The sequence below is a fragment of the Silurus meridionalis genome, chromosome 5 (genome assembly GCF_014805685.1).
Source record: "Silurus meridionalis isolate SWU-2019-XX chromosome 5, ASM1480568v1, whole genome shotgun sequence".
Classification (NCBI taxonomy): domain Eukaryota; kingdom Metazoa; phylum Chordata; class Actinopteri; order Siluriformes; family Siluridae; genus Silurus; species Silurus meridionalis.
The window spans coordinates 3097046-3112007 of NC_060888.1; the positions used below are offsets into that span (position 1 = coordinate 3097046).

Sequence of the window (14962 nt, forward strand, 5' to 3'; positions counted from 1 at the left end):
CTTGGAATACAAAAGTAAACAAATGTATTTATTTGTTTTATTTACGTGAGCTGCTATATTGGGAGATGATGGTGTGTTGAAGCCTAATATCACTGAAAGATTTCAAACGGGGAGAAACAGTACAATCCTTTTACCAGCAGCAAGTCATGATGGGGGGCGGTCACACAAGCCCTGGTCTGTAGTTCTTGATGCATGTTGAAGGCCAAAACACATCAATTCTAAAATAGATTTAAGTACCATTAACGTTTTTTTTAACTATTCAATAATTTTTCTTAACTTAGGAAATTTCACAATAAATAAATGAGTGAGGACACAGGGCACTGCAGAATTTTTCCAAGTAACACATGAAACACTAGAAAAACCATATCCAAACAGGAAAAGATTTATTATGAATAAAATAAAGAGGGGGCTTTTATCCTTTTTATATATCTAATACAATTTGCATACAATGATGAGCTTATATTTGTATTTTTTTCAAACTGAACAATGTGAAATGTTTTATTTTACATCAGAATACACACATTTATCTGATAAATTAGTTAAAATTTTTCATCTTTGGCTTTCCTCTTGGAGAACTGCAAAGCGGCATAGTTCAACGTTTCAGCTTCAGTTTCCTGAAGAAAAAATGCAAAAAGTCCAGTTTAGTCAGAACCGAATGAGTGATGTGCACTGTACACACAAACTCCAGAATAAACACACCAGTCAAATAAAATCTTATTTAATTATCTAAAATTAATTTATTAAGCCAATTTAATCGACATTTAACAGTTTTAAAATAGATTAAAAAGCGTTCAGGAATAAAACTCTGAGTCGTGGCATCTACTGAATAATGGAATTGTTTCATATAAACACTTCTACATGCTTAATAAAAGGTAAAGGATCAGGCGTGTACTTACCTGAACACACACCTGCCCCTTTCTTGGAGTGTTTTCTGTTGTAGCCACTGTTAATACAAGATTTTGAAAAATGAGCCATTTTGATAACAAACTATTATATCTGAGAAAAGCACTTACTCTGATCACCTTTTTTTCTCAGGATGAAACAAGTGAGACAAAAAATCAGAAGTCCGCACAAACCCAACGCCGTTCCCAAACCGAACACTGTCCAATGCACAAATATAATATTTACTCATTTTACACTGACCACAATAAAAACATCTTTAGTGCAAATGATTAATTATAATCAAGAGAAAAAACCTCACCTGTTTTCTCATGTGTGCTGATGGTAGTGATGTTTCCATGCAGTGTCTCTTTACACACCACTAAATCAGCACACACAACTGGTTTAGTTTCTGATGCAGTAGTAACACACACACACACACACACACACACACACACACACACACACACACACATATTAAGGAAAAATCACTACATTAAAAATGATTTAACTGAACTCCTACCTTTAATTTTTAAATACGTTCCTTCAGCAAACACAATGTTGGGTCTCATCACTGCACAGTGGTACGTGGCTTCATCAGACGCAGTGGTGTTTAAAATAGTCAGATTGAAGCAGGTTGAAGATCTTTCTATTTGGTAACGAAACCTTTGGAACCCATGGTGGAATGTTTCTGAACCAGTTTTATACACTGTGACCATAATCTGAAGTTTTTGTCTGTTCGGCTGCTTAAAGAAGTCTATTATTCCAACGTGTTTTGTAGAAAAGCAACAGGGCAGAGTAGCCGAGTCTCCGATGTCTACACTGAGCTCTTTATCCGGCTGATAAACAGGGGACTCTGGGAGGGATTGTGCAGAAACCCAGCACCCAACAGGTTCTACTGCATCTAGGAGGAAGAAATGGCAACTTAAATATTATGCACAACAAATTTAGACACCACGTGTGTTTACAAAAAATTTTCAAGACTCTATAAGTTAAGCCTGTCTGGAACTCATTCCAAATAAGCAACATTCAAAATGATTTTATTTTTTAATTTACTTACATAAGGTGCTGAAGATCAGAATGAATACGCAGACGGTGGTCATTTCATTTGTATTCCATTTCCTGACCAGGTGTAAATGCACTTGAATCCTTGCTTGAATTTATATTTATACTGTTCAGTAGGCGGTCGATACTGAACACGCCCAGATTTTGAAGTGTTTTTTTAGCTGTTATCAAACAAAAGCAACAGAAATCACTATGTGGGGTTCTGATCTACTGACATCTAACATATTACACTTTCACAATTCTTTTGTACCTGATGTTATGACAAAAAGGAAATGTGGTTGAAATGTCAGGGTGGTTGTGCAGTGTGGGTGTGAGGGGGTGTGTGTGTGTGTGTGTGTGTGTGTGTGTGTGTGTGTGTGTGTGTGTGTGTGTATGTATGTATGTATATATATATATATATATATATATATATATATATATATATATATATATATATATAATATATTTTTATATATTTTTATATATATATAATGTGTGTGCGTGTGTATATATATATATATATATATATATATATATATATATATATATATATATATATATATATATATATATATGTATATGTGTATGTATATATGTATGTGTGTGAGAGAGAGGGAGAGAGAGAGAGAGAGAGCTGTCAAACTTGTCACATAGAAATTGCTAAAAATATTTAGCTCCATAAGCAAATGTAAATTTAAATGTCATCCTAAAAGTTCAATTTTATTTTAATTGAATTACTGTATTAAGGTCTCATTTGATTTATGATGGAAAATGTATTTGTTTTTTCCTTCAATTTATTTTTGCATTTTTGTGATATGAAGCTCAAATAATTTTAACATTTTATTAACCTTTTTTTCTACAGCTAAATGTATTAATGTCCCTTTTCCTGATTTCCCATGTCAGAAAATAAATTGTTATATTTCTCCCTCTGACTGACACCCAATGACATTGGAGACTCCTTCCATAGATGGTTAAAGAAATCTGAAAATTTGTAATAAATCCTGCATGTCTACTATAAACATGTTAGTTGAACAAATGTCCTGTGTATTTGATTACTATATTTCAGCAATCAAAGTTCATGTACAATTGAATGAAATCCTATAAGACACTGCCACCTGGTGGACAGAACCGGTGTTAGTTGAAATACAATGTACTTATACCCAAACCACACACTAAATAGTGTTGAGAAATGTCATACCCTCTACAGTAAAAGGGGTTTTGACTTGTTCTGGCTTGCAGTTTGGAATTGAGCTGAAATTTCTATAAATCATATTAAACAAAAAGAAGCATTAGGCCTACATGAAGGTTGAAAATTCATGAAAGATGAAAGATATTCTGATATTAGAAGAATAATCAGTAAATCAGAACCTTGAAGGCTCCTGCATTTTAAACTCTTATGAACTGAATTTTATTTATGTTCACTTATGGAAATATAATGAAAGCCAGGGTCTCCGCTGCTCGAATCTAGTTTATTCCACCACCTCAGTGCCAGAACAGAGAAGAGCCTTGAAGTATATTTACTTCTGAGTGCGAGGTGTAATGAGGTCTCTGAGGTGAGATGGTGCTGGTCCATTTTTGGCCTTGTAGCAAACATCAGTGTTTTTGAATCTGATACGTGCAGCTGATACGTCCCACCTGGTGTGGAAGAACTCGGGCAGATTGAACACAAGTCGTGCAGCTGCGTTTTGGATTATTTGCAGTACACAAAAAGCATTCAGAGGAAGATCTGCCAGCAGAGAGTTGCAGTAGTCCAGTCTCGAAATCACAAGAGATTGAACAAGCACCTGGGCAGCCTGTGTGGACAGACCTGATCGAATCCTTCATTTGTTGTAGAGAAGAAATCGACAAGAACGAGCCACATTAGCGACACGTGAGGAGAAGGACAGTTGCTTGTCCATAGTTACCCCCCATGGTCATGAGCAGTGGCTGAAGAAAGCAGAGAGTCTAGTGTTTTGTGGTCAGACTACTTATGAGCTATTGTTAGTCTTCCTGTATAAGTGCAGCAGTGTGTGAACTTATCATGCAAATGAAAAAAATGTGCTTCTGCAATAAACAGGAAGTAACAACACATCAAAGTGATTGGGTTTAATTAAACAACTGATTTCTTTTATTGTAACATTCTCATTAATAATAAATGTGTGATTTACGTTTTAAATATTGACGTATTACCAGCGAGTGTAATAATTGAAATGTATTTGCTAAACGGTACATGTGAAAGAAGTTGCTTTGTTCACACTGACCTTCAGCACAGAGTGCATTAATATAAAGGAGAGGCAGTGCTGTGGTTTCAGCTTTACACACCACACACTACATGCATTTACTATTCTGTTCGTACTCCAGCTGTCCACTACAACTGTGAGTATTATTTCATCACACTCGGGGGGTCACACACTATCAATTATTATTCTATCTGTCTGTTTTATAGGGAAAAGGTTAAAGAGGCTCTTGTTTTTGGTGGTGTAAATAATTTCGATGTAATTATAAATATCAAAGAATTTATTGCAGATATTCAGTAGTACGACGGCGTCTCGTTTTTTTTCTTCTTCTTCCTTCCAGACGACACTTGAAGGGATGGACGACTGTGCAGTGTGTGTTCCTATAATCACTTGTCTTTGTGAAGTGTTATTAATGTCTATAATCATTAATATCTACATGGTTTGTATGAAGACGCACAGGGACGTTGGTCAGCGTTTTTACAGTAAGTGTTTTCTAGTAAATGTAATTTTTGGTGAAATGGAAACATGATTTAGAGCATTTTTAATTATAGCACAACAAACTGCCAACAAGTCATTTACTTTCTTTAATAATGGAGTCACGATTAAATGTAGGAAAAAAAATACTGTAATATATAATACAAAAAGGCTGTTTATTGTTCCAAAAAAAACCATTTGGTTCTTCTATTTGGTTCCTGCTTTTTCTCCAGTACAAAGTCCTGACACTGGAGGATTTATTTATTTATTTATTTAATTTATTGTATTTTCTATTTATTTTGTATTATGATTTTTTTTTTTCTGTATTAGATTTTTTAATTGCCTAAAATAAAGGTTTCCACCAAGTAGCTGTTACTAGACAATAATACATGAATAAATAAAGTCTAAAGCCGCACTCAGATCCGTCTAATCCCTGACTTTCCACTAAACATCCATTTTGCTTCTAAAATTTTTATCCAGAATTTATGACTTGTCGTGATGCACCTCAAACCACACAGCAGGAGGAGGAAACAGAAGATCAGGTTAGGACTGAACTTGTCTCAATGTTTAGAGTTCAGTTTTTTATTAAAATAATAATTCTGCTCTATATGCTGTCCAGACCTTCTGTGTTTTTTGACTTCTAAACATACCTATATATATATATGTTTGTATGTACGTATATGTGTGTGGGTGTATATATATATATATGTGTGTATATATATATATATATATATATATATATATATATATATATATATATATATATATATATTGTGTGTGTGTGTGTGTGTGTGTATGTATGTATGTATGTATGTATGTACGTATATATGTGTGTGTGAGTGTGTGTGTGTGTGTGTGTGTGTGTGTGTGTATATATATGTACACTCAGATGGTGTATATATATATATATATATATATATATATATATATATATATATATATAAAATAATTAAATTTTAATTCGTTAAGTTGGCTCCTAATATTTCTTTTCAGAATCTTTTTTTTTGTCATGTATCATGGGGTTGCATGTACAAGGAATTTCTCATCATGTGCTGTTTTTATAAAAATGTATTACAAAAAAAAAAAAAAGATGGATATTAACTGTGCAGGTGATGGAAAGTAAAGTGAGGCAGTGCATAGATCATTTTTCTATGATGCAGGATTGTAATATAGTAGTCCTACAGTCGTCCTATTTTATACCTGAAGGCATTTTGCTAGTTATTTTTAATAACTTTGTGTTCATTTCCACATTGAGGCTGAACATGATGTCCTGTACGCTGCGGTGAATATCTTAACCCGGAGAGAAAAAGCCGAGAAGGAAAACACTGAGGCAGAGAAAGAAACTGTGTACTCTGATGTGGGTGACTTCGGCTGGGAGTGATGATCTCTGTGAATCACATTTTATTTCAGACTCGTTTATTTAATGTGTATAAAGTTATTTAAAATTGAATGTAACAGATTTATGAGTAATACAATTTCACATGATTTTTTGTCTTTAGTTTTGCACTTGGGAGGTGAAGGTCTAAATGATAATGGATTGTATTGGGGTTTTAGTGGATGTAATAAAATGATGCTTTTTGTATAATTTCCTTATAAAATGTAAAGATTCTCTTACAGTATATTTTGCTTGGCATTTAAATTTCTGTACACATTGTAAATGATTTTTTTTCTGAATGTTGGACTGCTGTGTATATGCTGTATTTAATGTTTTAAATTACTATTAATGAACCACATGATAATTTATTTAATAATGATCTACTTTGGAAAACAAGATTAAATGTATTTATTAGGATTCAAAAAATTAATTAAATGCACCTCAATTCTATAAAATCTTTCTGCGTAAATTGTGTGTTTGGCTTTTTTATTTTTTTTTTTGCTTGTTTTTTTGTTTTTTTCCACCAATCTGAGTAGCATGTTGCATGGGCATATGATACTAAGTGACATTTGCACATTTATTAGGTTTGCACAAGCATTGTACCCAAATCAAATATGCAAATCACAAACCTGAATGTCCTACTGGATAAATGGAGGTCTGGGTTACCAACGACCTTCACAGGTATTGTAATATGAAAACAAATGATCTGCTGTGGCAAACCCTAACATGAGCAGCCGAAACATGAAGATCCTCACGCACTTCGAAGCTTGTTATTTTGCATATGATAAAATCCTTTAATCTGGTATTCACTTGCAGTCATTTGATAACTCTGTTGACCTCAACTCATTGATCATTACAGAAATGACCCTCAGCTGACCACCACTCAGATATTCAGCACAAACTTGGTTTATTCCAACCTATATTTAATTAATCCTTCCTTCTTTAGACAATGGTTTATGTACTGAGTCTGTAAACATGGTGTCTTATTTTAGTGGTGCTACAGCGGACAGACATGATTTTAAACCCCAAACAACCATTTCATGCAAATATTAAATGCCCCATGCAAACATCAGTTCTAACCACTAGATGGCAAGAATTTCCAGAATTTCTCAATCGAATCGAATGTGGTAAATTCAGTTGATTGGACTTTAAAAAGGCACACACCTGTCTATAAAAGGTCCCACAGTTAACAGTGCATGTAAGAGCACAAACCAAGCCATAAATCCAAGGAATTGTGTGAAGCATGGTGGTGGAAGACTCGTGCTGTGGGGATGTTTTTCAGCAGCAGGAACTGGGAGACTAGACAGGATAGAGGTAAAGATGAATGCAGCATGTACAGAGACGTCCTTTATTAAAACCTGCTCTAGAGCGCTCTGGATCTCAGATTGGGCCAACGGTTCAGCTTCCAACAGGACAACGACCCTAAGCACACAGCCGTTAGTGTCTACAGGACGACTCTGTGAATGTTCTTGAGTGGCCCATCCGGAGCCCAAACTTGAACATTTGTGATGAGATCTGAAAATGGGCGTTAAATGAAACGTTACTGTAGCTCTATGCCATGTGCAGGTGAGCAAAAGATCTTCCACATACCTCCAGCAAAATTCTAAACCAAGGAATTGGCAGGATTTAGAAAACCAAGTTAGTGAGAAGCTCTGAGGTGTTTAACTTCAGAGTAAACAATGTCATGGGGTCGTTCGCTCTTCCTCCTCTCACTGTTATTTTTCTTCTTATTGAAATGCAAAGCAGAGTAATTCAGCTCTGCAACACGACCCTGCTGGAATAAACATGAACATTTTTTCAGTAATAAATTAGAAACTGATTTGTTAGGAAACACTTCAGGTTGTAGTGTAATGGGAAAATGAATCATATTGGGTTGTTAAAGGGACCACCACTTTGACACAAACCCATCATTTGATTTATTGATCTAAGTGTATAAGAACTACCTGATCAGTTGTCCTGTCGGTCACAGTACCTTGAAGTCTCGCTAAAAAAGGGGGGAAAAAACACGATAAGATCTACAGTAATATTATAACTAGTAAGGTGCATACAGTATCTCACCACAGCCAATGATACAATACATTCAAGATACATATGAAACAGCTACCAATGCGATACGATACAACACTCCCCCCACCCCCCCTCCATAACGATGCAGTGCGATCCGATTTCGATTTCATTTCACACAATGTGATTATTATATTATATTATTATATATAATTTTTTTTTTCCCAATGCAAATATGTTAGAAATGATGCATCTTTATACAAATGCAAAATGTATCTATTATTACTATTATCCAATGCAACTTTTTTTGTTGTTGTTGTTTTTTAAATCTATACATCACATCGTAAACTTTTATGCCAACGCACCAATGTGGCCTGGTGAATCTTACGCTCTCTAATACAGTATATTGTAATCGTGCATATAAAACGACATTGAATGACCAATATCAATTTATTTTTTTACATTTTCAGACTAATATTCAATCATGTTAAATTTGGAAATTTTACTCAGATTTATATAAACATTTTATACTTTGTTAATAAGCATATAAATACTTACGACTGTGGTATTTCTCATGTGTCCTTTTGCAAATGAAAATGATTTGAGCAGTGATTACAATCCCACACACTCCCAAAGCTGATGCCAGGATGATCAATAAAGGATTTATAGACTGTTCTGTGTGTAACGGGGGAAATAATAATAATGAAGGTTTATAAAATATGCATGTAGAAATTGCTGTAGGATATTATTTATTGTATTAAATTATAAACAATTAAGTAAATATCTATGCTACAACAGAAATGATCAAATGAAATTTAGTACATGTTGATGGGCGAAATATACATAAACATACTGACATCCATAATTACATAACATCTCTGCTCTGTGAATGTAGGGTTTAACCATTAAAGCACAAAGCAAAATATTAGTAAATGTATATAAATATTATAAATATTTATAAAAATATTTTATATTTATTGAATAAATAAAATACTGAATTATTGAGTATTAATTATAGGTGATCATTTGGATTATCTGCAAAGGGACCGGCATGGCTGCATGGATCCACGTCAGTTAAAAAAGCAAATTTGCACTGCCAAAATATACTTAATATAATAAATTAAAATGTATTACAGGTGTATTATGTAGATTTTGTCTTAAACTATTTGTGAATATAAATTCATGTTTCTTACAAGCTTAGAATTCAAATAAATGGTCCATCCAAAATTATAAATGAATAAGAATAAAAGAATAAATACAAAATCATATGTATTTTGGCTTATTTTTTTTTTTTATAATTTATTTGTTTTAATAAATTATAACAATTTCTCATGAGTCTCACCCAGCTGTACTCGTGTCCCGTTCCCGAAAATGATCTTCCCACACAGGACCACAGCGCAGTAGTAAGTACCAGTATCATTGAGGCTGAAGATGTTCTTGGACAAGTTGTACACACAGGTGTGTGTAGAAGATTCGCTCTCACACTGAAGGCTGCTGTTGTGATGAGTGTAGATGAGTTGAGGATGGGATTGTGATGGAGCAGCTCTGAACCAGAGCACTTGGAGTTCTGCTGCTCTGCTCTCAGAGAGAACCGAACACTGCAGAGTCACTGATGCTCCTGCAGGAACCGAGTCTGATACACTGCTCTGGAACACTGAGACGCCTTGATGTAATTTATCTGTAATAACAATAACACTTTTTAGATTGTCAATGCAGAATATTTAATATTAGAGAGTAGTTAAATACGTCTTTTATTATAGTTACTTCATAAATGTGTTATTATACATTAACAAAAAGAATTACCTCGAACAGATAAAAATATTCCACTTGAGAACTCAATAATATTCACCCGAGACCTTCCACAGAAGTATATCGCTTCATCGTCTTTATTTACATGAAGGATATTCAGAGAAATTAGATTTTTAGTTCTTTCTAGTTGGAAGGCAGATTTGTTGAATGGTGCAAAAATAATGTCAGCGGTCAGCGGTCTGCTCATGCCCATTGCCTGAGGGATCCCTCCCAGTTTCTGCTGGTACCAAACTATAAGCTCATTGCTGAACTGCTCTTCAAGTGGGCACCGAAGAGACACAGCATAACCCGTGTCAGCAGAGACGAACGAGACCGTTTCATTGAAATCCACAAATTGTGCTGAATCTACTGAGGAAAAAAATATCAATTATATTAGAAGAAAAATTAGATAGATAGATAGATAGATAGATAGATAGATAGATAGATAGATAGATAGATAGATAGATAGATAGATAGATAGATAGATAGATAGATAGATAGATAGATAGATTTGTTTCAGCAAAGGTTTATTCATCTTAAAATTCAACTTAAAGATCTATATGAAGATTCCTGTGAATGGAAGTTTACTTACACATTATGCAGAAAGAGAAAATGAGAATCAAGACTGCGCCCATGCTCACGGAGAACAAACACATGGAGAATGAACGTAATGAATTTGAATAAACATCGTCTTTTAAACCACCGGCTGTCATGTGACACGTTCACACAAACTTTCCATTGAACTGCTGCCTAAACTTTTTCAACCACCAGAAGTCAGTGGTGTAAACAGAAACCAATAAAAAAAAACAAGTGAAGATCTTAGAGATGTTAGCGGATGTTTTACTGTATGACTGAATGGAAACCAGAAATGGAAAACTAAATATGATTACACTCCATTATCCAAGCAAACATCAAGAAAATCAGATGAATGAGACTGCAAATGTGGAGAACATTATTATAGTTTGCACATGTTTTAAGGATTTTTATGCTGGATTATGTTTGTGCTGAATTTTAATATATACTGTATATATAAATAAAACTTAAAAATTGTGGGAAAGATTAAATGAATCCTGTTAATGTTGTGGTTTAACCTGAAATATAATCAACCCGACTCATTTTTAAGAATTTCTGCATTATTAGAAGGGTGATTGTCCTGAAATGTAGACTATATAAACAAAAGTATTGGCGACACCTTTTTTTTTTCAGCCATATGTGTTTCTCCTCAAACTGTTAGCACAAAGTTGAAAGTACAGACGTTTTTTGGATGTAGTAGAATTACATTTTCTCTTCACTTGAATTAGGAGACCCAAACCTGCTCCAGCATGGCAATGCCGCTGTGCACAACGCCAGCTCTATCAACATGTGCTTTACCTAGGTTGGTGTGGAAGATCTCCTGCTATAGAGCGCTGGATTTAACCTTACTTAACACCTTTGGGATGAATTAGAAGGCTGACTGCACACCAGGGCTCCTCACAGCATCTGCAGCAATACTTCACTTTATTAACACCCTTGTAGCTGAATAAGTACAAATCTCCATGAATACGCTCCAGAATTTGGTGGAACATCTTCTATGTAGAATGAAGGTTATTATAACAAATATGGGATTACTTTACATTATTAGCAATTTAAAAACCAACATTTTCTTAGTTAAAAAATTAACTTGTTTCTACAGAAATAATTTTAATACACACTTTTACATGTCAAACACAACCTGGTCTTCAGACCATACATGTAATAGCTAACACCACTTTCTGAGCATTTCTGAGACTGTAATTAAAATATTTTCTAATATAAAAATTAAAGAAAAATTACAAATTTTGCTTTGAACATTTCATCACAAATCACCATGAAAGCACTGACCACTCCTCCATGATCCACGTGCTATCAGAGAAGATATGAGATAAAATGTTGAAGATTTGATCTATGGTGCTGGTGACATTATCACTTCAGAATAGACGCAATCATCAGCTTTCGTTCTTCTCATTCTTTTAGTTTTCTTCTTATTGAAATGTAAAGCAGCGTAATTCAGATCCACCGCATCTTCACTCTGTAGGGACATAAAACAGATTCTCTAAAACACTGCTGTCTGAATAATGTGTTGAGATTGGTGTGGTTTTCATTCACAGTCGTAGCTTTAAAATTGAAGCCTGTGTGTGTATAGAATGTAAAGTTAGGCACCTGATTAGGAACCTTTTCTTTATTGGAACCATGTTGATGTCTCACTGGAGAGGAAAGAAAACAGCACATGAAGTAATTAATTTTTTAATCCTTTACAGTCAGCTTTGCATTATTTATTTATTTATTTATTTATTAGACATAATAATTTCCTGATTCATGCAGTTTTAGATTTTTTCTCTTTTTTTTTCATGCAGTTTTAGATTTCAGCGCCGAGCATGGTAATATTGTGAAGTAAATCATTCACACCATCACTTGATAAACAAATAAAAATGTGAACTCATAATAATAAAAAAAAAAAAAAATGTGTAAACTTACTGCTGCATTCAGAGTTTCTCCTTTTACAGTTGAACACGGCCTGAAAAAAAATCACAACCACACACACTCCTAACGCTATCACTAAAGGATCAACTAGATCATCCTCCAGCTGTACTCGTGTCCCGTTCCCGAAAATGATCTTCCCACACAGGGCCACAGCGCAGTAGTAAGTTCCAGTATCATTGAGGCTGAAGATGTTCTTGGACAAGTTGTACACACAGGTGTGTGTAGAAGATTCGTCCTCACACTGAAGGCTGCTGTTGTGATGAGTGTAAATGAGTTGAGGATGGGATTGTGATGGAGCAGCTCTGAACCAGAGCACTTGGAGTTCTGCTGCTCTGCTCTCAGAGAGAACCGAACACTGCAGAGTCACTGATGCTCCTGCAGGAACCGAGTCTGACACACTGCTCTGGAACACTGAGACTTTTACATCTTCATCTCCTGCTCAGGAGAATAAAGACAGTGTTTGGGTGAAAATACTTTTTACTTTTATACCACAGTAGTTTGCAAATTATTGTAATTTTCTCATTTACTAAAGAATGTTATGCTTTTTATAAGTCAATAATGACATTTAATCCTGTTGAACAAATAACTTTATCACTTCTCTTATAGCAGCTGTAAAATGTTTTTTTCTGCACTACAATTACTTTCTGCACTATAATTGTTTCTCGTTGTAGACTTCATGTGTTAAAGTTTACAAATTGACTTCATTATCTCCATGTTATGAAAAGAGTCTCCAAAATCAGCATTTTCTGAGTGTTAACTAACATCTCTTCTTACAGAAATTATCACCACATAAATAATTACACATTTGTAATCTGGTCTGTAGAGCGTTTAATATACCAGTCTGTGTTGAATGAATACAGAATAAAATATATATTAGTGCAGCAATATAAAGCGACTGGAACTACTGTGTGTACATAAGATCAGTCGAATACTTCTGACCAATTTTAACATTGGTTGCTAATAAATAATTATACAGTAGATTGTATGTAATATATTGTTTTAGTAAACTTTCCAAAATAATGTACAAGTCTTTGTATAGCTTTGTGTAATTCATTACCTGTCACAGTCAAATATGTTCCATTGAAAAATGTTGCTTTCTCCCAGTTAGATAATCCACAGAAGTAAAGTCCAGCATCGTCTTTTTTGGCATGTTTTATTGTCATAGAAATCCCATTTATAATTCTGTCCATTTTCACTCCTGAGCTGTTCCGTTGAGGTGAAGGTTTGGCATCTGTGTGCAAAAGCCTTTCTCCAATGTCCTGTGGAATCTCTCCAAATCTCTGTCTGTACCAAATAATATAATCTGATCTACTGCTCTCCAGAAACGAGCAGTTCAGAGTAACACGTTCTCCAGACTTCACCGAGACGAACAATGGTTTGTAAAAATCCATCGCATGGGCTGGAGATGGATAAAAATGTAATATAAAAAAGTTAGTCCTTATCTGATGTCTTCTTACCTCAAAGTTATGTAACAGGAAGCAACTTACGTGTCATGAAGAGAGCTAAAAGTAGAATCCGAGCTAGAGACATCCTTGGAGACAACATGATGCTTGATGCAAGCTGGCTGACAAACGTACAAGAATATTGAGTTGAAGACGATTACCTCATTGGCTGCAACATCTCATGAGTTGACTTGAAATTTCCAACCCGCCCTCTTGTTCAGATGTTTGTAACACAGTTTGACCACCAGAAGTCAGCAAAAAATAGAAATCTATTTAAGTGTTGAGACTCAGAACAAATTCTGATCCGGATCACATTTAATAGGCCTCATCCTACTGTATATCAGTGATTAGCTTAAAAACTGAAGCCATTCATATATTTTATTCAATTAACACTTAAACACTTCACATAACATTTCTCAACATTCAAAAAGATCTCCACCTTCTCTGACAAAACATTAAATTCATTGACTTCTACAATATCATACAGTTTGTCAGCTAAACAAACTCTCTACTTAACCAATATAACATCAACATTTGTGTTTTTATTTTAGTCAAAAAGCCATTACCTGCTCCATACCTAACGGTATGTGGATAAAACAATAAAAAACCTACGAAAGTAAGATACTCCATGTTTATAATTTTTCCACCCAAAATATTGAGTTTCTTACAGTATGTAGCACAATGTCTTTTTCATTTGCACTACCATGTTAGCTGCCTTATACTGTATATCATTCTCGGAATTGCTTTTGTGCACGTTATTGTATTATTCCTATGTGAGCTCTGTAAAGTCACTCGATATTTTTTTCATTATTTCTGTAATGATAACACTTTAGTATATGATGAATCTAATTATTATTATTATAATGTCTGATTATGCCAGTGGTGGGTGGTCAGGGCCAGCAAAGTCTTCTCTGCTGACCTAAACACTATCGGAATCATTGACTTACATTTACAACCTAAATTCTAATATTTGTTCCATGAAATTGTATACATTTATTCCCAACAGTTTATTCTCTTTATTTCGTATCGTTTCTCTAGGTTTGCACTGCTTCCAGTACATGTACCGTATTTTCCGGACTATAAGCCGCTACTTTTTTCCTACGTTTTGAACGCCGCGGCTTAAACAACGAAACGGCTAATTTATCGATTTTTTCTGGGTTTTTCCCGGTTTCACAAACTTCAAGCCAAAAAACTGAACATTAGACCAATAAAATTTCCGAACGGAAACGAAATAACGCACC

The 14962-nt window shown here is 34.5% G+C and overlaps 3 protein-coding genes across 8 annotated transcripts; all 3 read right to left on the reverse strand.

Moving 5' to 3' along the window:
* Positions 1-410: 410 nt before the first annotated feature.
* LOC124386275 lies at positions 411-2037 on the reverse strand. 2 transcript variants are annotated; one of them, XM_046850013.1, is made up of 6 exons: positions 1940-2037; positions 1403-1783; positions 1202-1261; positions 1023-1100; positions 897-943; positions 411-614 (listed from the first exon to the last, which is right to left on the reverse strand). In XM_046850013.1, the coding sequence occupies exons 1-6, from the start codon at positions 1980-1982 to the stop codon at positions 540-542; spliced, it is 684 nt and encodes a 227-aa protein (XP_046705969.1). In that variant the 5' UTR covers positions 1983-2037; the 3' UTR covers positions 411-539. The 2 variants fall into 2 exon arrangements, with proteins under 2 accessions (XP_046705969.1, XP_046705968.1); XM_046850012.1 differs by having other exon boundaries at positions 1202-1291.
* A 5285-nt stretch (positions 2038-7322) lies between these two features.
* LOC124386265 lies at positions 7323-10429 on the reverse strand. Of its 5 annotated transcripts, none has more exons than XM_046850002.1 (6): positions 10373-10429; positions 9796-10146; positions 9335-9670; positions 8551-8667; positions 7932-7972; positions 7323-7762 (listed from the first exon to the last, which is right to left on the reverse strand). In XM_046850002.1, the coding sequence occupies exons 1-6, from the start codon at positions 10413-10415 to the stop codon at positions 7628-7630; spliced, it is 1023 nt and encodes a 340-aa protein (XP_046705958.1). In that variant the 5' UTR covers positions 10416-10429; the 3' UTR covers positions 7323-7627. The 5 variants fall into 5 exon arrangements, 3 of the variants coding, with proteins under 3 accessions (XP_046705958.1, XP_046705959.1, XP_046705957.1); XM_046850003.1 differs by having other exon boundaries at positions 7323-7759; positions 9796-10149; positions 10373-10426; XM_046850001.1 differs by having other exon boundaries at positions 9796-10149; positions 10373-10426.
* Positions 10430-11701: 1272 nt separating this feature from the next.
* On the reverse strand, positions 11702-13837 carry LOC124386137. The gene is made up of 5 exons (XM_046849786.1): positions 13767-13837; positions 13337-13678; positions 12274-12714; positions 11959-12002; positions 11702-11827 (listed from the first exon to the last, which is right to left on the reverse strand). The coding sequence occupies exons 1-5, from the start codon at positions 13822-13824 to the stop codon at positions 11702-11704; spliced, it is 1011 nt and encodes a 336-aa protein (XP_046705742.1). The 5' UTR covers positions 13825-13837.
* Between the last annotated feature and the right edge of the window lie 1125 nt (positions 13838-14962).

Coding starts and splice junctions, on each gene's coding strand:
- LOC124386275 (XM_046850012.1), bottom strand. CDS start 1,982: ATGACCACCGTCTGCGTATTCATTCTGATCTTCAGCACCTTAT. Junction 1,101..1,201: donor CAGCACACATGAGAAAACAG/GTGAGGTTTTTT, acceptor TGCATTGGACAG/TGTTCGGTTTGGGAACGGCG. Junction 944..1,022: donor TTTCATCCTGAGAAAAAAAG/GTGATCAGAGTA, acceptor TTGTATTAACAG/TGGCTACAACAGAAAACACT.
- LOC124386265 (XM_046850001.1), bottom strand. CDS start 10,415: ATGGGCGCAGTCTTGATTCTCATTTTCTCTTTCTGCATAATGT. Junction 10,150..10,372: donor TTTCTCTTTCTGCATAATGT/GTAAGTAAACTT, acceptor TTTTTTCCTCAG/TAGATTCAGCACAATTTGTG. Junction 8,668..9,334: donor CGGGACACGAGTACAGCTGG/GTGAGACTCATG, acceptor CGTTACACACAG/AACAGTCTATAAATCCTTTA.
- LOC124386137 (XM_046849786.1), bottom strand. CDS start 13,824: ATGTTGTCTCCAAGGATGTCTCTAGCTCGGATTCTACTTTTAGCTCTC. Junction 13,679..13,766: donor TTTAGCTCTCTTCATGACAC/GTAAGTTGCTTC, acceptor ATCCATCTCCAG/CCCATGCGATGGATTTTTAC. Junction 12,715..13,336: donor AACATATTTGACTGTGACAG/GTAATGAATTAC, acceptor TCTCCTGAGCAG/GAGATGAAGATGTAAAAGTC.